The sequence below is a fragment of the Ixodes scapularis genome, unplaced genomic scaffold (assembly GCF_016920785.2).
Source record: "Ixodes scapularis isolate PalLabHiFi unplaced genomic scaffold, ASM1692078v2 PGA_scaffold1__304_contigs__length_218370807, whole genome shotgun sequence".
Taxonomy (NCBI): Eukaryota; Metazoa; Arthropoda; class Arachnida; order Ixodida; family Ixodidae; genus Ixodes; species Ixodes scapularis.
In genome coordinates this window covers 83,091,739-83,108,825 of record NW_024609846.1, presented here as the reverse complement: position 1 = coordinate 83,108,825, position 17,087 = coordinate 83,091,739, and the positions used below count along the sequence as shown (strand labels likewise).

Here is a 17,087-nt window from a genome sequence, read left to right as displayed (position 1 = left end):
ATTTCTTGCGTGGGAGTTGCGGTGACGTCGGAACGACTTCGAGCTCCGATTGGCTTCGACTGAAAGGGTCATGGGTAGACCACAATGCTGGATGCCTCGAGGCATACTCGCTATTTTATTAAATCGGCCAACAGGAGCTTGGCGTTCCGACACTGTCGCAACGCCTGTGCACAAGAAGCAGACGAACTTACTCCCCGCAATGGCTTTGTTCTTACGAGCACACAACTTTCCGTTCTACCTGAGACGAATGGCGAGACGCCTCGGCGTTGCCGCCATTGCGTTCCTCGGCGCCTCGCAAGAAGAAATACACTAGCACGCAGAGACGCCGGAACACAAGCGTCTGCCGCTCTGCGCCATACTCTCCCAAGGCTTCGGCGCTTTTTCCGCTTGAGGCGGCTCACGGATACACTAACGACAACCTAATGTAGAGGCCTTGTATACTAGGTCAGGGGTTCTCAAACGTTTTGGTCTCACGGGACCCCTGAAAGCCTCAAAAACTGCCGCGGAATACTTCCCCCCCTCCCTCGCCCCTCCATATTTGCCGAACAAGAAGCAACAGATGCACATCTGTAGGCAATTTTGCTCGTGTTGCTTCCCATATACCATATCAATCGCGATGTCAGTACAAAGTGAGATGAAGGCGCTTTGCATGGTCCTGCCGCGCAGCCTGCGGCATGGGAGGGGGGAGAGGGGGAGGGGGGTTGCAATTTGGGTGTTCGCGGAACCCATGACACCAGCTCGTGTGTTCCCCGGAACCCAGTTTAAGAACCCCTGTTCTAGGTGATATGGGATGGGTGGATATGTCCAAACCCTTTTAATGAAGTGACGGCTTGCGCCACCTAACCAAAGCTATTGATTTCGATGATTAACTCCTACTACTTTCGAAATTAACTAAAGATAACGAAGAATTTTCCATTGCAACACATGGCCATCTAGCGGGTGCTACGCGAGACTCGTATCCGCCGTGTTTATCAAATGCTGATAATGCAGGTTCCCGAAGCGGTGGCGTAGCTTTGGGATGACGTGCAAGCTTCAAATGCAGCAGACCCAGGATTGAGTTCGAGAAGACCACGATGGCAGGCAATCTCTTTCGAGCATATGGCAATACTGACGACGAACGGCCTACAACAATGGACACAGATTCCAATGGCACGAAGAGCCCATATCAGCCATCGCCGTAAAAAAATCCCACTTATTTCCCTCACAAATTGCCTTGACCGGCAATCATTCAAATGAAGTGCTGCCGTGTGCAGCAGTGTTGGCTGCACCACCTACAGCTACCGTAAAATACTGCGGAAATGCCCATTTTGCCAGGTTAACCCAGTTTTCAGCGAAAGCCAGGTGGGCGCTCCCCCGGGGTTTTTGGGTAGATGGCACAAGCTGCCACCAGACTCAAGAGGTCGGCCGTATCCATCTGTCCCCTAAACCTGCACTCTTAATGTGAAAGCATTAACTGTCTCAGGGAGTGAGCCAATGTCATCAGCTTTGAAAGCGCACGAAACGGCACTTGCAATCCTTTCTCCAAGTGAAGCCAGCTCCCAGCTATGAAACTAAGCAGAAAGCTTGCCAATGGCACTTAAATTCCCCGATCCCAAAGGCGATGATGAATTTCAGCTTCAGTCCCATTGGCTGGCAAGTGTCGACGAGGCTCCCATTAACCGCTGCGCGTCAGTTTTAACGACGGCCAGGTCAGAGCGGCAAGGACACAATCCTGGGGAACCTAGCCCTTAACAGCTCCGCTGTAAAACATTATTTTTATGACAGTTTAAGCAGAAGTACAGTTGCCGACCTATTATTCGGACTTCGCTGGGACCGAAAAGACGTCCGAATAATAGAGCAGTCCGAAAAATCAGCAGATTGAAAAACTTGCCTTTATTACTTCCAAGTGGGCTTAAAAAAGCCGTAAATAGTGCCTTGGTTCAGGTTACGCCTGCGTGCCTTGTTTTAGGTTACGCCTCCGTTTCCGTTCGACAGCTTTCTGTTAGCTTGAGAATCGCTGCCTTCTTTTCTAGCGTTATGGTCGAGTAGCAGAAGAACAGATGGGGCCATGACGCCCAAGCCAGCGTTGTCTGAACGAGATCAGAGGCGCAAATCCACGAGCGCAAAATGGCGACTGGCGACGCGAAGGAACAAAAAACAAAGCAAAATGATAATAATGATGGTGATGATGACGTGCAGCTAAATGGGAAAAAAAGGGCTAGCATAGCGTCACCTAGCGGTAGGACTCAGAAGTGCTCAGGTAGCGCTGCCAAACCAAGCCAATCCATTGGCAGCCAACATAGAATTCAAAATGGCCGCTTCTCGATAGTGTTTTCCGCTGATCGCATGAAGAAGGTAGAGCAGCGGAACTGCAGCTTCTGTTCTCGGCGGTGGCTTTCCAGGCGAGCAGTCTGCTCTTCTTTTGCCAGGGAATCTGAAGCGCTCAACGCAGTGGAACTTTAGGCGAGAGCAACCTTGCGGCGGTTGTGGAACCATTCGCACTGACGCGCACATCGCCGCTCGTTCCGTTCCCGCTCTCTTCCTCCGAAGAAATGTTGCCGCCATCTATGAGCGACGGCAGCAACCAGTTGTCTGGTTGCCGAGGCTGGAAAGGTTGCCACAATCTATGAGTGACGGCGGCAAGCAGACAACCGGCAAACACAACACTCTGGACAACTACCGCCATCTATGAGCGACGGCAGAAACCAGAGTGCTGTGTCGACCACGGGTGTCGAAATATGTTTGGTACCGTACCCAATCCTGGAGAACTAGCCCTTAAGGGGGGACACTGGCTAGAGGTCAAACTTTTGAACTACTCAAGTGATCAAAATGAAATTTACAGGGGAGATTTAGCTTCAGATATAGGTGTACTGTGCAAACTTTCAGCTCCCTAGGACAAATTTACATACCTGCGTAAGATGATGTGTCACTTTTCATTAAGAAATGTATGATATGCAAATGAAGCTAATAAGCATCACTTTGACTGCTTGAATAGAAAGTGGGAGATATGGGACCTCGGACTATCTAGTTTTAATAACTTCAATGCAAATATTTCAGGAAGAGTTATTACCTCAAAATATGAGATGCATATCTGTCCTATGTCAATTTTTGAAAACTTAGTTTTTTATCACTGAGGACTTCAACTTAAAACAAAATAAAGTAGATAGCCCAATTCCCCAGTAAATTTCAGTTCAGAAACATCTTGATTGTGGTACCCAAAAACTTTTACCTTCGAACAAAAGAATCCTTCGTATGAATTTTGCAGCAAAAAGTGGAACTGAGAAAAATGCATCGGAACATTGAACTCCTTTACTTTGTTACTGCCCCACAATGTGTTGAAAATATTTTATATCAATGGAACTATTTGGCGTATGGTTATCAAATTTGGTGTAAGGGTGTTTAATAAGTTTATATAACTGAAAACCTTAAAATTTAAAAATAGATTTAAAAAAAAAAATTAGAATTTAGGCCCATGTTCCCCCTTAAAGGGTAACTGCAAAGAAAAAAAAGTTTTTTTTTAAATAGCCTAATTGGGACAAGCATGTCAAAAAACAATTTTTCCGCGAGAAAAAACATTTTTTACAGCAATATTTATTGCGTGAGACTGATTTTAGTTTGCGGCTATTTCGTCCGTTTTAAATCGCGCGCCACGAAGTTGTGATTATGTGACGTCAATCCAAAAAGGTTCTCATTGGCTAAGAGTTTGATTGACAGCTTAGAACTTGATTGTTAAACCTTTGTTATATGTTGCAATTTCCTTTTGAGCGGCATATTTTTACGTTTAAAGAATAACCCACGTGATGAGAGTTATTATTCTTTACAAAAGGTTTACAAGACGGGCACTTCCGTTTGGATTCATACAAACAAAAAGCTTCGCCATTCTTTCATGGCCGTCGAAGTCTCTGCTCCCGCCTGTCTCGCCTACCTCGACTAATCGTTTCGCCGAAGTGATCAGTGTTTCGTCGTTTCGTGCTGACCCAGGTGCTTGAGTGAGACTTCTTGAAGTGAAGTAGTGTGTGTTTAGCAGCTGTCGCAGGTGTTAGTGATAGGAAGCGACGCGGGGTTTTGGCTTTCATAGCGCGGTTCGTTCGTTTTCCTCTTTGCTTGCTTAGCGTGCTTTTTTTATTGTTTTTTTTGTTTTGTTTTGCGTGTTTGCGCGTGCAAATGCTGACTTTTCGGAGATGTCGGATGCGTGATCCCGACAGTGAGCCTTCCAGCAGCCATGTCGCCCCGAAAGGAATGCTATTTGGCTGGAGGCAATCGGGCGTTCGCGTAGCGACAAACGTGTCCGGTTACGTTCTCGTCATATCGCTCTGGAGGCCGTCGAGATTCGCCCCGTGTGTACCTAACGTCCGCGACTAGACAGAAAATAAAAAAGCACTATGTCCACTACGTAAAAACGGTCTCAGTTCATGCATCTGTAGGCAGGTACGAAATCGTGCCCAAATTTATTCACACCGCACGATGCAACACGTCGCTGTGCAAACGCAGTCCAACAACACGAAGCATAAAAACGGCAGATTTAGGACAACAATTCGGAGTCCATTGTTCAATTAAAACGACGTAATTTTGTTGAAAACGCCCGCAGCTCTTTACTCACGGTATGCGTCGGGAAACTTCCACATTTTGAAACAGAACGAGGCAGATTTACTTTTAAAAACGCTCCCAGCGTCCTCCCGGACCAGTTTGACTGGATCAGCTGACGACGACGGGACTTAACTGGTTGAACGTCAACCCCACAACCAATTTGTGCTCCGTGTTAGCACCGCATTACACACACCACGAACGTTTCAGCTCTGTCGCATCGCCGTATTGCACCAAACAGAACGAGATCGCCGAAACCAACGCAGCGCTGTCGTGAACCTTGGCTTGTGGTTGCGCACTCGTGGATTCTGTGACTCCCTTCGCTTTCAAAGCACGCACGACGATTACGAACGATACTTTCCATCTTCGGGAACATCACAGGGGCACTTCTCCGGTCACGTCTTCGCTACATGTGCTCGCAAACCGCGTCAAACCAAAACAATACCGCGGCCTGGCGTAGTTGCCAGATCCTGCCGGAAGTCGAGACGCTGCGTCGTTCAACTCCGCAACGCAAGGAGAGTGAGGGGCGGGGCGTACTCCTCTTCCTCGGGGGTCGAAAGAGCGGGAGTTTCAAATGTGGAGAGGTTCTGACTCTACTAAATTACGTCCTGTGGCGTAAATATTGATAAAAAAAATATTTTTTTTCGCGGAACATTTGTTTTGTGACATGCTTGTCCCAATTAGGCTGTTTAAAAAAAAACTTTTTTTTCTTTGCAGTTACCCTTTAACAGTTCTGTTGTAAAACATAATTTCTATGGCAGTTTAGACAGGAGTGCTGACTGAAAACGTACAAACAGAGAAAGTATATCAACAGGGAGCATATCAAAGAAGTTCTACGGTACTTCATGAGAAAAATCCTCATAGTTGTTAAATCTTTGCATCCTGACCCCTAAAACAGGAGCCTGAAAAGAGCACAGGAATACAAAAAAGTTCTAGCCTCAGCATGGACTTCAAGTCACTCTCTTGGTCTAATCAAGGCTGTGAAGTGTAAGGATCTCGAGACTGGGCAAGCTTTCATTACTGGCAATGAGAAAGAGAAAAAATGGTAGTTACCCTGGCAAACTCGAGCATGCTCTGAAGGGATTTGTTGACGAAATGCATGTTCTCGGAGGTCATGGCGCTTTGCAGGTAGTAGGCATTCACAATGCGTGCCTGAAACACCAAAAAAACCGCTTCTTTTAATGTTCATTTGAGACAGAACCAAAGTTAAATGCCAACTATACAAAGCCCCTAAAGCCCTTCTCATTTCCTCAAATCCACATAAACAAATAATCACTCAGATCAATCGAAAATGTCGTAGGTGGTTACGTTTTCAATTCAGCAGAATTCTTGTTGCATGCACAATGAGATACCGGGTCATTTACAAATCTACAGTCATACTAAAAAAAAGTCTGCTGGAATTTCTATTGAATACACCGTAACCCTTCTATGAATGGCCCAATTTTTTATAGCATCTAGGCATGCGCAAATACGTATAGTGGATTTTGAGCCTGAAGTGAAACGTGATTTTGGTCAAAATATTTTGAATTGAATATTGGGTAGTTCCTCCAAGCCCTTCACTACTGTCACACCATGCTTGAATGAATGCCAATACATGGCGATGGATGGTGGCTCCAGGTAGGAGCGGTCATTCAATGCAAAGTTCGCAGGTGTCATTGGTCGCCATTTTCTCCTTACATAGTTCTGAAAATTGCTTACAATTTTTGGATCAAATAAGAGTGAGCTCCGAACTCTGGCACCTGGTCTCAAACGCGCGGGCTTTATTTGAGCGGAGACGGATCGTTTGGCGATGCCTATATTATTTTTATAGTGGAACATTCTTCGGCTTGGCGTTCGGCATTGTTGCTGCAAGGCTCGACGACGATTTTTTTTGACGGATGGGACGGGAGGAGTGAGGTGCTCGACACCGATAGGTTAACAGGGAGGTCCTGTGACTAGGGGTGGAGTGAGGAGAGTAGGCGAGGAGTGGGTAAGAAGGTTCTGGAAGACCACCAGGTTTAGCATTTCAAGTCTACACGTGCCACTGATCCGATGAAGAGCACCGTGAACGTAGGCATCTGGTTGAAAAGGCTAGATGTGCTGCTGAATGATGATATAAGCGTTTGCAAAAATGTTTCATGTACGCAACACAATTACCTAGCAAATCGCCATACACTTCTTTTGGGGAAAAAAAACCTTTCCTCCCAAAATGTCCGGCACATTGAACTGCACAAACACCAGAACATATGGTTCAAAGAACACCTTCCATCAGCACCAGGCCAAGAGCTATACTCATAAAGCATTAATAAAATAAAGGAGAGAAAGGGTGGTCAAAAAGAGGAGCTCACGTCGTCTTCGGCAAAGACGGAGAGCCCCAAGAAGGGTCCCAGGAGGGAGAGACGTGCCACCTCCTTGCCTGTAGCGGCCGACACGGGCTGGGGCAGCCACAGGGGGTCCTGGACCATCTGCGAGGCAGAAAGGGGCCATTTTCATGCCACTCACACTGTGCTCTCCCCTAACATGCTCCTCCTCCGCAGAAAAGGCAATTAATTAGCAAAAGGAAAACAAAAGATGCTACCCGAACGCAACCACACTTCTTGATCTTGAGAAATGACCGTCTGCCTCGAACTAGAGCTGACAAGCACCTCCCTTCCCCTTCTACATTGTGAAAACTAGGCAGTTCAGATGCCTCAAGTGCCCCCCCCCCCCCTTTCGTAAGGGGGGACACTACCTGGGCATCTTTACTTTTGAACTGCTCACTCAATCGGCGTGAAATTTGCAGGTGGTGTTTGTAGCCATATAGAAGGAAGGAATACAAAGTGTTAGCCATGTAAACCAATTTTATACCCCCAGAACGAAGCAAAGCATAGCTTTGCATGGAATCTGCACAATGAATCTATCGTTAAGAAAAAGCATCAATAACCACATATTTTTTTGGTGGAATGCATACTAGAATACTTGTTTCTAATTACTATAAAAAAATATAAAAAAAAAAAAATGCATTTTTCAAGTAAAAAAAAAATTTATGAAAGTTATTTTTTTTTTTTTACTATTCCCAAGTTTTGCAAATTACAATTTTTTATAATAAAGGAACATGAAAATGCAAAATCTAAGTTCCTAGTAACCGGGCTCGATAAAATTTCGGCATATAATCTGGAAATATTAAGTCTCTCAGTAGTTTCATACTGAAACAATAGTTTTATTAAGGTGGGATTTGCCGCCAAAAGTGAAGCTGAGATAAAAATGCACTTAAAAGTTTCAAGACGACGTTTTAAAAATTTCTTTTTGCGACTTAAATGTCAGAATTTTTTTTCCAGTAGTGTAGGTGATGTCTTCCTCAAACTTCTTCTGATATGCTGACATTGCTTTCAGCTTTTTTCACTTGTAGATGACAAGTGCTACACAGTGCAGCACACCTCACCAACATATAAAAAATAATTATTTTTGACATTGTTTGTCAGTGCACATTGACAGACCTGCGTCTGTCAATGTAGGAGCCTGCGTCTAGGGAGACCTAGACGCAGGCTCCTAGGAATCTATTACCCAGTTTGGGAATGGATGCCCTAAGCCAGCGCTACGGGGGAGCTGCAATTTTGGCTTTGCATATTTCCTTTTCCCCATTGAACCCGTAGAAACAAATGGACTTGCACAGCAAACTTCTTTCGAAGCCCTGTAGAGCTTGTTACAAAGGCAGTTGGCGGCATGAAGTTTCTTGTGACTTTATAACTAAAAGGCACACACAAAGAAAAAAGATAAAGCAAAAAGTGATTTTTGCAATACACCAAAACAGCAACAAAAAGAAACGTAAGGACTGGTTCTTGGGCTTGAAGGCGAATTCGAGCCATACAGCTTAAAACGGGGCCTATTCTCTAAAGAGGAAAACTCAATAGCTTTAAGTAAAGAAAAAGTAGGGGAGAAAGCGCAAGGAGACAACGGGAAATAAAAGAACTGTACAGACACATACTAGAGAACTTTCAAAACCAACAAATAACTCGCACAAAACATACAAAGTCGCCCCGTAAACCCTCAAAATGTTGGTCCAAACATGCGACGACCCCTGTCTGGACTCAGTGGATTGGCCAGTGCGCGTCCCGTTACCAGGTCACAGAAGGGTCTCGCTGAGCTCGGGGGGCAACGAAGGTCGCACAGCTCCACGAGCGCCTGAAGGGGTGCCTTGAAGGAGTCTGTCAGCAGCGAGCACTGCCGCATGCGTTGCACCAGGCCCTGCAGCAGTGGCCCAAACACCTGCAACAGGTATAAGCACAAGCAACAATGAATTGTCTTGTTTTTTGGGGGAACAGTGAAATGCCCCTCTAAGAGGTGCAAACTGCTTGTTCAGAGCACTACAATAGAGCACAATTTCCTGCCTTTTACGTTGCCGGTCCTATAAAACTTCCAAAGGAAGATACAGTGCAATCCACATACAACTATACCACATATAGCGATGTACTGCTTATAACTATCAGTTTCTAGATTAGAAACAATCAGTTCCTAGTCTAAATAAAATGATAATCGGTTATAACAATTGACTTTTTGTGTTTTCTTCTCTTTATCGTTATAAGTGGATTGCACTGTATGTGCATTAAACTTACATTTCTTAAATTTGCCTTCCCATTTCTTATGTTCAAAAACTTTGCCGGCAGTGCCAACGCGTGTCGCCATTGTCGCTATGTGGTGACATACCAAGTTAGAGATGTGGAGCAAAGTACCCTAGTCCACCTGTTCGTGGAGGGAGCGAACCCTCAGCATGAGGTAGACAGCGCCTTCTCTCCCCTGAACTGATCAGAACAGCAAAAGGACTGTGAGTTCACGCCAACGGCCCACCCTACTGCTTTTTCTTTGCTACCCCTCTTCTTGTCTGGGCACAGTCCCTCAGCGGCTCAGCACGTATGCACGACCTAGAAGCTCTGGACGCTCGCTTTTGAAACGACAGCAACCTGAACTTCAACTCTCATTCATCTCCTCATCTTCCACCAAAACAAAATGTATGCACGCACACTTCGGTACTGTAGTCGTTTCAGTGGCTCACTGCTCAGTTCTACTGGTTTTGCTTTGCATTAAGTTCCGAGTCTGTACCATTCATGTTTGTCGGATGGCAGTTATGGTGTTGCGTAAAAAAATCCACTCTCTTCTAAAGAGAACTTTGAAACACACCAGGCGTTGAATCGCAGCCGCAGTCGAAAGGAGACGGAAATCACAGGCTGGCGCCAACAACTCTAAACAGCATCCTTGCCAACGGAAAGGAGATTGAAACCAAAGGTTCCCCGTCTCAACTGGGCTAAGACAGGGTTAGGGGACAAAGTATGCCAACTCAGAACAAATGTTAAGCACTTCTACTGGAAGAGTATTGTCCGGTGATAGCTAGCCACGATGGAATGAGGAGACACTCTGACCAAGCTCACCATCCTAGATGCAACACACTTTTTCACACTAGCAAGAGACGGCGCTTCTACCGCCACTCTACAGCACTGGCTCCACAAGTGTGGGTATAAATGCACAGGGCTACGCCAAGCGGTAACAAAGGGTAATGTCGACGAAGATGTCGAAAGTGTGCAAGAGATGAAGATGTGCTATGGCGAAAATTAGAGCTCCCTTCACCTATTGTAGACACACACAGGAAGCGACGGGGACTTCCATCCCCACTCCTGAACTGTAAGTACAGTTCAGAGGTTGCAAATCAAACATTGTCCTCAAATTCACCGCACCTAAAGACACTGAAAGTGACGAGGACATTAAGGAAGAAGCCAATGATTGTGCAACGCCCGCATTCATAGATGTGATTGTGGCATTGGATACCTTGCTCAGGCGTGTTCATGTTCAAAGCTGCAAAGACACCAAAAGGGTGTTACGACTAATCGAGAAAAAAAAGAAAGCTTTTATCCTTAATGTTCACATAAAGTGCCAAATGGAGAATATGAGCTTTTGAACGTGGAATCTGTTATATGGTTGGATCCTAGCAGCTTCCTGTAATGCACCAGTTGTAACATACTCCTGTAACAGAAGTGCATTCAACATGGGGTAGGTTGAATGCAAGTGGAGCAAGAAACATTTGGCTGGAACTTGTGTCCTCACATTTTTACAGCGGAGCTGTTAAGGGCTAGTTTCCCCAGTATCGTTTCTGTCGCCAAACAAATGATAACACTTAACTTTGGACAGCTACCGCCATGTATGAGCGACGGCGGCAACCAGACAACTGGCTTGCCAATAGCCTGGTTGCCACCGTCGCTCATAAATAGCGGTAGCTGTCCAGCCTTTCCACTCTGGCTTGCCGACTTGCGACTGGCCAATACCTCATTCCTACCATGGTACAGCTTCGCTGGTCTTCCTTCTTCATCAGAGTGGAAAGGCTGAAAGTTTTTTACGATAGTTCCCTGGAAAATGTGCCAATAAAGCTTTAAGCTAGCCAAAATTTAAAAAAAAATTATTCGAACATGATTTCAGACTTTTGTATGACCTCAACACAGACTGAAAGGCAGGCAAGCCCTCTGCTGACCTGTGCGAAGCATGTCTGGTCCTGGTGTGCCACGCACATCATCTCCTGCAGGAAGCCCCTGGGAAGGGACTGTTTCAGCAGGGGACTCAGGAGCAGAGAACGCTTGCAGGGAGACCTGCATCGAACATGGGGGCACACGGCACTGCTGTAGGCTGAAGGAGCCCACAATATCGCGAGTCACCGTCCAACTGCAAGGAGATGCACGAGATGTGTAGTTTCGAGTAGCACGTTCTGTTACTGCGCACAACTCTGTGGACCACTTCAACACCCTGCTCAGAAAAAGAAGCGAAATAGCAAGCCGTATTTCTGAGAAACTGCAAGTTTTACTTTAGTTTGTACATACATTAATATTTGTCAATACATAAGACACGCCCTTGTAGACAAAAAAATAATATGCAGAAAAATATAAAAATGGTGCAAAAGTTCATCTTTGATTCGAGGAAAATTTGCTACTGGAAGGATGCACAATTTTTCTCTCGACACAACGTTGCGCGTGCTTAGAAGGTAAATCTCTGTAAGTCGACAAATGTCTGGTAAGAAAGAAAGTTTTTTTCAGGAGCTCTTTATTGTGCCACAACTTTTCCTCTACATCAGTACAGTTGAACCTCGATTTAACGAAACCCTATTTTACGAATTTCCCGATTTAACGAACAAATTGAGATTTTTTGCACAGCCCATGCCCAAAAAATGGCCTTCTCGATTTTATGAAGTTCCGGATTTAACAAATAATTCGCAGATCCCGGTGACTTCGTTAAACTGAGGTTCAACTGTATCTCAAACACCTGTACCAATATTCTAAGTACACACCAACCCCTCTTCACTAAATCTACATTTTAATTAGAGATTATAATGCAGTTCCACAGACAGATGCCCTAAAAATCCAGTGTTCCCTGATGATAGAGAAAGGCACCAGCCGTTCAAGAAGGCAGCTTAAACTGGTTCCAGCATAAATCTGAGGTAGGAGCGTGCCAGAGTTCCTCACCAGGGGCCGAAGAGGGTGCCCTTGAGCAGGAGCAGGGCAAAGTGGACGCACTGGGCCCTCACCTCCGAGAGCAGCTCCCTCAGTGGGTGCTCGCTGCAGCGCTGGAACACACGGGGCATGCAGAATGCTCCTCAGACACGGCCCGCCCGCACGGACAGGCATGAAAACCCGCAAAGCAGAATTCGGGCCAAGCGAGGTGCACGCCAAAGCATCCGGTGGGTGTACCTTAGGAGCGTTCCGCTCTTCCAAGGCCACCCGAGCATAGCAGGCGAAGAGGTGTTCCAGGGCCGGACACTCGGACCGCTCCCTCGAGGTCTCCGCTCCTCTGTCGGCCGCCGAATCCCCCACCGACCTCTCCGGGCTCACACTGCGAGAGTGAGCATCTCGGATTGAGTCGGAAAAGAACCGTCCCTTGAGCCCCAGCAGGCGGTGACATCGAGTCAGAGCAGAAAGAAATAGCTCATTGGAAGTGTTTGCGCTATCGCAAAATGCTTCTCAAGTTAGAATACTAGCAGCGCCGGATACTTGGGGAGTGGCGGCTAGCTCTTCTCACACGAACATCTCCACGTCCCCAAAGCCTCTGCGCAGCTCTCGACGGTAGTGCCTCAGTCTGACGAGGACCGGAGCACACCCGGACGAGTGAGGACAAGTCAAAGTGTGAATGGAATGTGCCACATCGTAGGCACTAACATCGATGGTCCCAAGAGGAGAAATAAGAGAACGACAGAAGATCAGAAAAAAAAAAGCGTGCAAAATGTTAGGTGTGCTTGTTTTACCACAATGCATTCGAGCTGTCCACTTTCTTCTCAGGTTTAGTTTCCCTTTCCAACAAAACACTGTGGGCACTTGCTCTCAAATTGAAGCTTGAAATGGCGAGGTGCCGACCTTTCGAGCGATACCTTAGTGCTTTTTACTGCCTGGCCAGCAACCTGGGCCCACCAAGACCACCGACGTCGGCTCCCACGATTCGCCGTTCTGAGATGGCGAATCTTCTTCACCAGGCTTGTCGTAGAAATTCAAAGTGCTCACCAAACAGAAGGAACCGGAGAGTCGTCCTCGGCAGGGCCTGCCTTCTGGAACGGGTTGTGTTCGCACAGCCGGATCAGCTGCAGGCTCTCAGACAGTATGTGCTGGATCAGCTCGCCAAAGGGGGCTGCACGGGAAATGCGCACGCATAAGCTGAGAGACTCCAAAGTCACGCACCTTGCACGACCTTAACATCATACACACGTGCCTTCGCTCATCTTAAAACAGTGAGGAATTCGCCATCGAACAATCCTTGTGTGTCTCTTTATAGCCTGCCATCCACAAGCATACCGATAAGTCGTTTTTTTCTTTCTGGCCCTTTGTTTTTGGTTTCTTCTTCCTGAGCACCGTGGATCAAATGCTCACTCTGTATGGCACGGGTTCTCCAAATCACCTTGATCTAGAGAAGCATTCATCTCTTCGGAACAACTGACAGCCAAGGAAACTCTCTCCCCTGGGAGTTATTACAATTGCACAGCACGGAAGCCTACAGAGCAAGTTAATGTGACCACATTAAGGAGTGCTTAGTTCATACAGTAGAGCCCGGTTATATCACACTCGGGTATTTCGAATTATCATTTATATTGAACAGTCCATACATCCCCTTGAAAATCATATGTAATAGTGTAGGAGCATTGTTTTAAAGCGCAGCACTTGGGCGCCCGTTTTCATGTTGAGCGGCGTTGCCATCACCATTGAAGTCGGCGTAACCGTGTGTTGCATTATGGCACATTTCCCATAATGACATCACATGTGACGTCACGAGGGTAAAATTTTTGCAATAAATTTGGCGAGAAAATTCTTCCACTAAACTCAGCAGGGAAATATTCCTGCTAAATTTAGCGGGGAAATGTTTCCGCTAGATCTAGTGGGAAACGATGCCCGCTAAGTTTAGCGAAAACATTTCCCGCAAAATTCAGCGGGAAAATTTTACCCTCGTGACGTCGCACGTGACACCACTAAATCCAAGAAAATTATTCCGGTAAATTATGCGGGAAACGTGAAACTTGGCAAAAAAAGTTCCCCGCTAAATTTAGCGGGGAAATTGATGTCACGCGATTTCAACACCAACTCAGTTTCTCCGCTAAATTTAGCAGGTGAAATTTTCCCTAAATTTTCCGCTATATTTAGCAGAAAGATTTTGGTTAATTTCCCGCTAAATTTAGCGGGAATATTTCCCCACTAAATACAGCAAAAAAAGTTTTCGCTAAATTTAGCGGGAATATTTCCCCACTAAATACAGCAAAAAAAGTTTTCGCTAAATTTAGCGAAAATTGTCCGCCAAATGGGAGGGGAATAGGAGAGGAGGAGAGGCATGCCCTCCCCTCCTCCTCAAGAGCTGCACTGTAATTCGGCATTACAGAAAACTGTAAATGTCTTTCATTTTTTATTTTTTATCAAACTCTCATTGAGGGGGACACGCAATATAGCAAACCAAAGCCGGCCGCCCATTGTTTTTCCCGCGATCTGATTGCACCCCGATTGCGCCAGTGGCGAGCACATAGCTTGCGTTGCCTGGTTGGCAGACCGCCAAGCCAGCATACATGCATGAGGACACGCAGTAGAAAAGCAACTGTGGAAAAGAGGAAAGACAACGACAATCATACTAAAATGCACACGCGTGCATGTAGGCAGGGCAAGGAGTGCCCGCTGTTGGAACGGTAGTGTGCGCCCTTTCCCTGAACACTGCTGTCGCTGCACAACCCCTTAACCCCAAAAAATATAAGCAAAAAAAAAAAAAAAAAGGCTCGAGGTACACCTAACCACTTCTTATGAGTCGAGAATGCGAAAGCATGCACGTCATTCTTCCGCTCCTTTATTTCGTTAATCAAGCGTGCGCACTATAGTCAGATACAGTGCAGCGGTGTTTGCAGTCTCCACCAACTACGCTCTACTGTATTTAGCGGCTCTTGGATGCTCTGTTTGGTAAGCTCCCGTTTGTCACGACATTCAGTATTAGCAGAGACATTCAGAAATTTCAACTGGAGCTTTTACGAGCACACTTTTGAACAGTCAAACCTCATTATATCGAACACAGATATATAAAATTATTGCATATATTGAATCGTTGTTGAACTGTCATAAGATTTACATGCATTTTAAATTTTTTATATCAAACTTGGTCGCTTAAAAATTATTATATCAACCCCGCAGCGCCAGGCGTGCGCTCCGGAGGCAGGCGGCAGACTTTCCCACAACACATCAGAGGTTAGTGGTGGCAGCGTAGGCGTTGGCAACTTTTACAGGCGTATGCCTACGTAAAGCTTTATGCCTATGGTGTTGGGAGCGCCATCCAGACTCTGCAGTATACAGGCTCAGTCATACCACTCTTTTTGTGTGCTTGTTACACAGCTCCCGCACTCTCATGTTTTCGTTCCTCCGACACTGCATCAACCGTGTGTGGTGTAGTGATGGCGACAAACGTAAACAAACATACGTCCTTGACGTTTGCGACAAAGCTTGAGATCATCTGCCGCGGTGAAAAATGTGAAAAAAATCCAACGTTGCCGAAGCATCTGTTGATTTAGAAAAACCTGCACTCAATGAATGTGGAGCTAATTTTTACGTTTGTGGTTGATAATGAAGAGGCGGAGACCACGGCCGAACTAACCGACGTGGAAATTGCCACGAAGGTCACTCGCGAGCTGGCTCCAGACGAGATGGCTTCCAAAGTTGGCCCTTCAAACACCAAGGACCTCGCTCCGCTCCCGACTTCAAGAGAAGCTGTGGCCGCTTTGCCTTTTTATGCCGCTACTGCAGCACAATAGATGGTAGTGGTCTGGCGTTGGTGGACTGCTTGGAGACCATGGAGCGGGCTGTAATAAGGCATGCGGTCGACTCCAAGAAGCAGTCTACGCTGCGGCAGTTTTTACAGCTGAGCTGTTAAGGGCTGCTTTCCCCAGTTTCCATGTCCGTAGACAAATAAATCTCGACATTACCCTCTGGACAGCTACCGCCATCTATAAACTGCAACAACCAGACCGCGACGGCGGCAACCGCGACAGCGGCAACCAGACAACCGGCTTGTCGGTTGTCTGGTTGCTGTTGTCGCTCATAGATGGCGGCACATAGTACAGCTCCGCTGCTCTTCCTTCTTCACCAGAGTAGAAAGGCTGAAAGTTTTTTCTCTGGAATCAATAGTTCACCTTAAAGGGGCCCTGCAATCATATTTAAGCGTCTACCTTTTTTGCGGTCTCCACCTCTCTTGCGGTTGGGGCAAGCTAGCGGGCACGAAGAGAATAGCTAAATATCAGTGCGTCATATTTTAACCGGACGACGCGGAAACCTCCTCCACCGACGAGGGCGACCCGCGGTACCGAAAGCGCGCAAAATGTGACGTCTTTGGTCCTGGGCTTGTCACTGGTCAGAGCCTCTAAGAGCTTTTTTTTAGTCGAGATACAAAATATAAGTGTCGCGAACCGCTTCAATTATGTATGAAAGTAGTTTTTGTTCACTATTTTAGATCAGAAAAGAAACAAATGCAGTTTAGAAAGTACGGAAACGAGAAATGACCCGTCGACATACCCGCCACCAAGCGGCGGAAAAAAACGGCACATAATAGAAAAGGCTAGTGGGATGAGGCTACGACAAACGAGGAGCATAGAAAGGTCTCGGATGTACGCGGCGGCGCTGTGGTCGTATACCGGCTCAAGAATCTGATTGGTTCCGAGCGTTCCGAAGGCTTTGGCGCGGGCCCTGTTGGTGATTTGGTCATTTGGTGGTGCGTCAGCGCGAAGTGGCTCCCGTTCTGAGCTGATCTTTACCCCGTGTTTGCTGTCGCTTGTGGCCAATGAAATGTTATGTCGAATTAGTGTTTAGTAGCGCTGCAAATGCAATACGAGCTGCCCTGGCCGCCTGCTTCATACAGCCTATCCAACACGTGTTTTAGTGGCGCCCTCTCGAGCCGTCGACACGGAGTGCGGCAGCCGTGTGCGCTCGATGAGCTCACTACTCCTCCTCTAGTTCAAGGCCACTCAAGGCAGGACCTACGACGTCATGAAGGAGGTTATTTCTTGCTTGTTTTTGTAATTCTAATTTGCCTAT

At 46.5% G+C, this 17,087-nt stretch overlaps 1 protein-coding gene across 2 annotated transcripts in view; it reads right to left on the bottom strand.

The window, feature by feature from the left end:
• LOC8026372 (ubiquitin conjugation factor E4 B) overlaps positions 1-17,087 on the bottom strand; it is a 68,100-nt gene that overhangs the window by 43,211 nt on the left and 7,802 nt on the right. For both annotated transcript variants that reach the window (XM_029979181.4, XM_029979182.4), the window contains exons 6-12: positions 13,047-13,170; positions 12,243-12,384; positions 12,018-12,118; positions 11,036-11,150; positions 8,641-8,787; positions 6,891-7,007; positions 5,617-5,715 (exon numbers count right to left, since the gene is read on the bottom strand). In XM_029979181.4, coding sequence (XP_029835041.3) covers positions 5,617-5,715; positions 6,891-7,007; positions 8,641-8,787; positions 11,036-11,150; positions 12,018-12,118; positions 12,243-12,384; positions 13,047-13,170 — 845 coding nt within the window. The remainder of the gene's footprint in view (positions 1-5,616; positions 5,716-6,890; positions 7,008-8,640; positions 8,788-11,035; positions 11,151-12,017; positions 12,119-12,242; positions 12,385-13,046; positions 13,171-17,087) is intronic.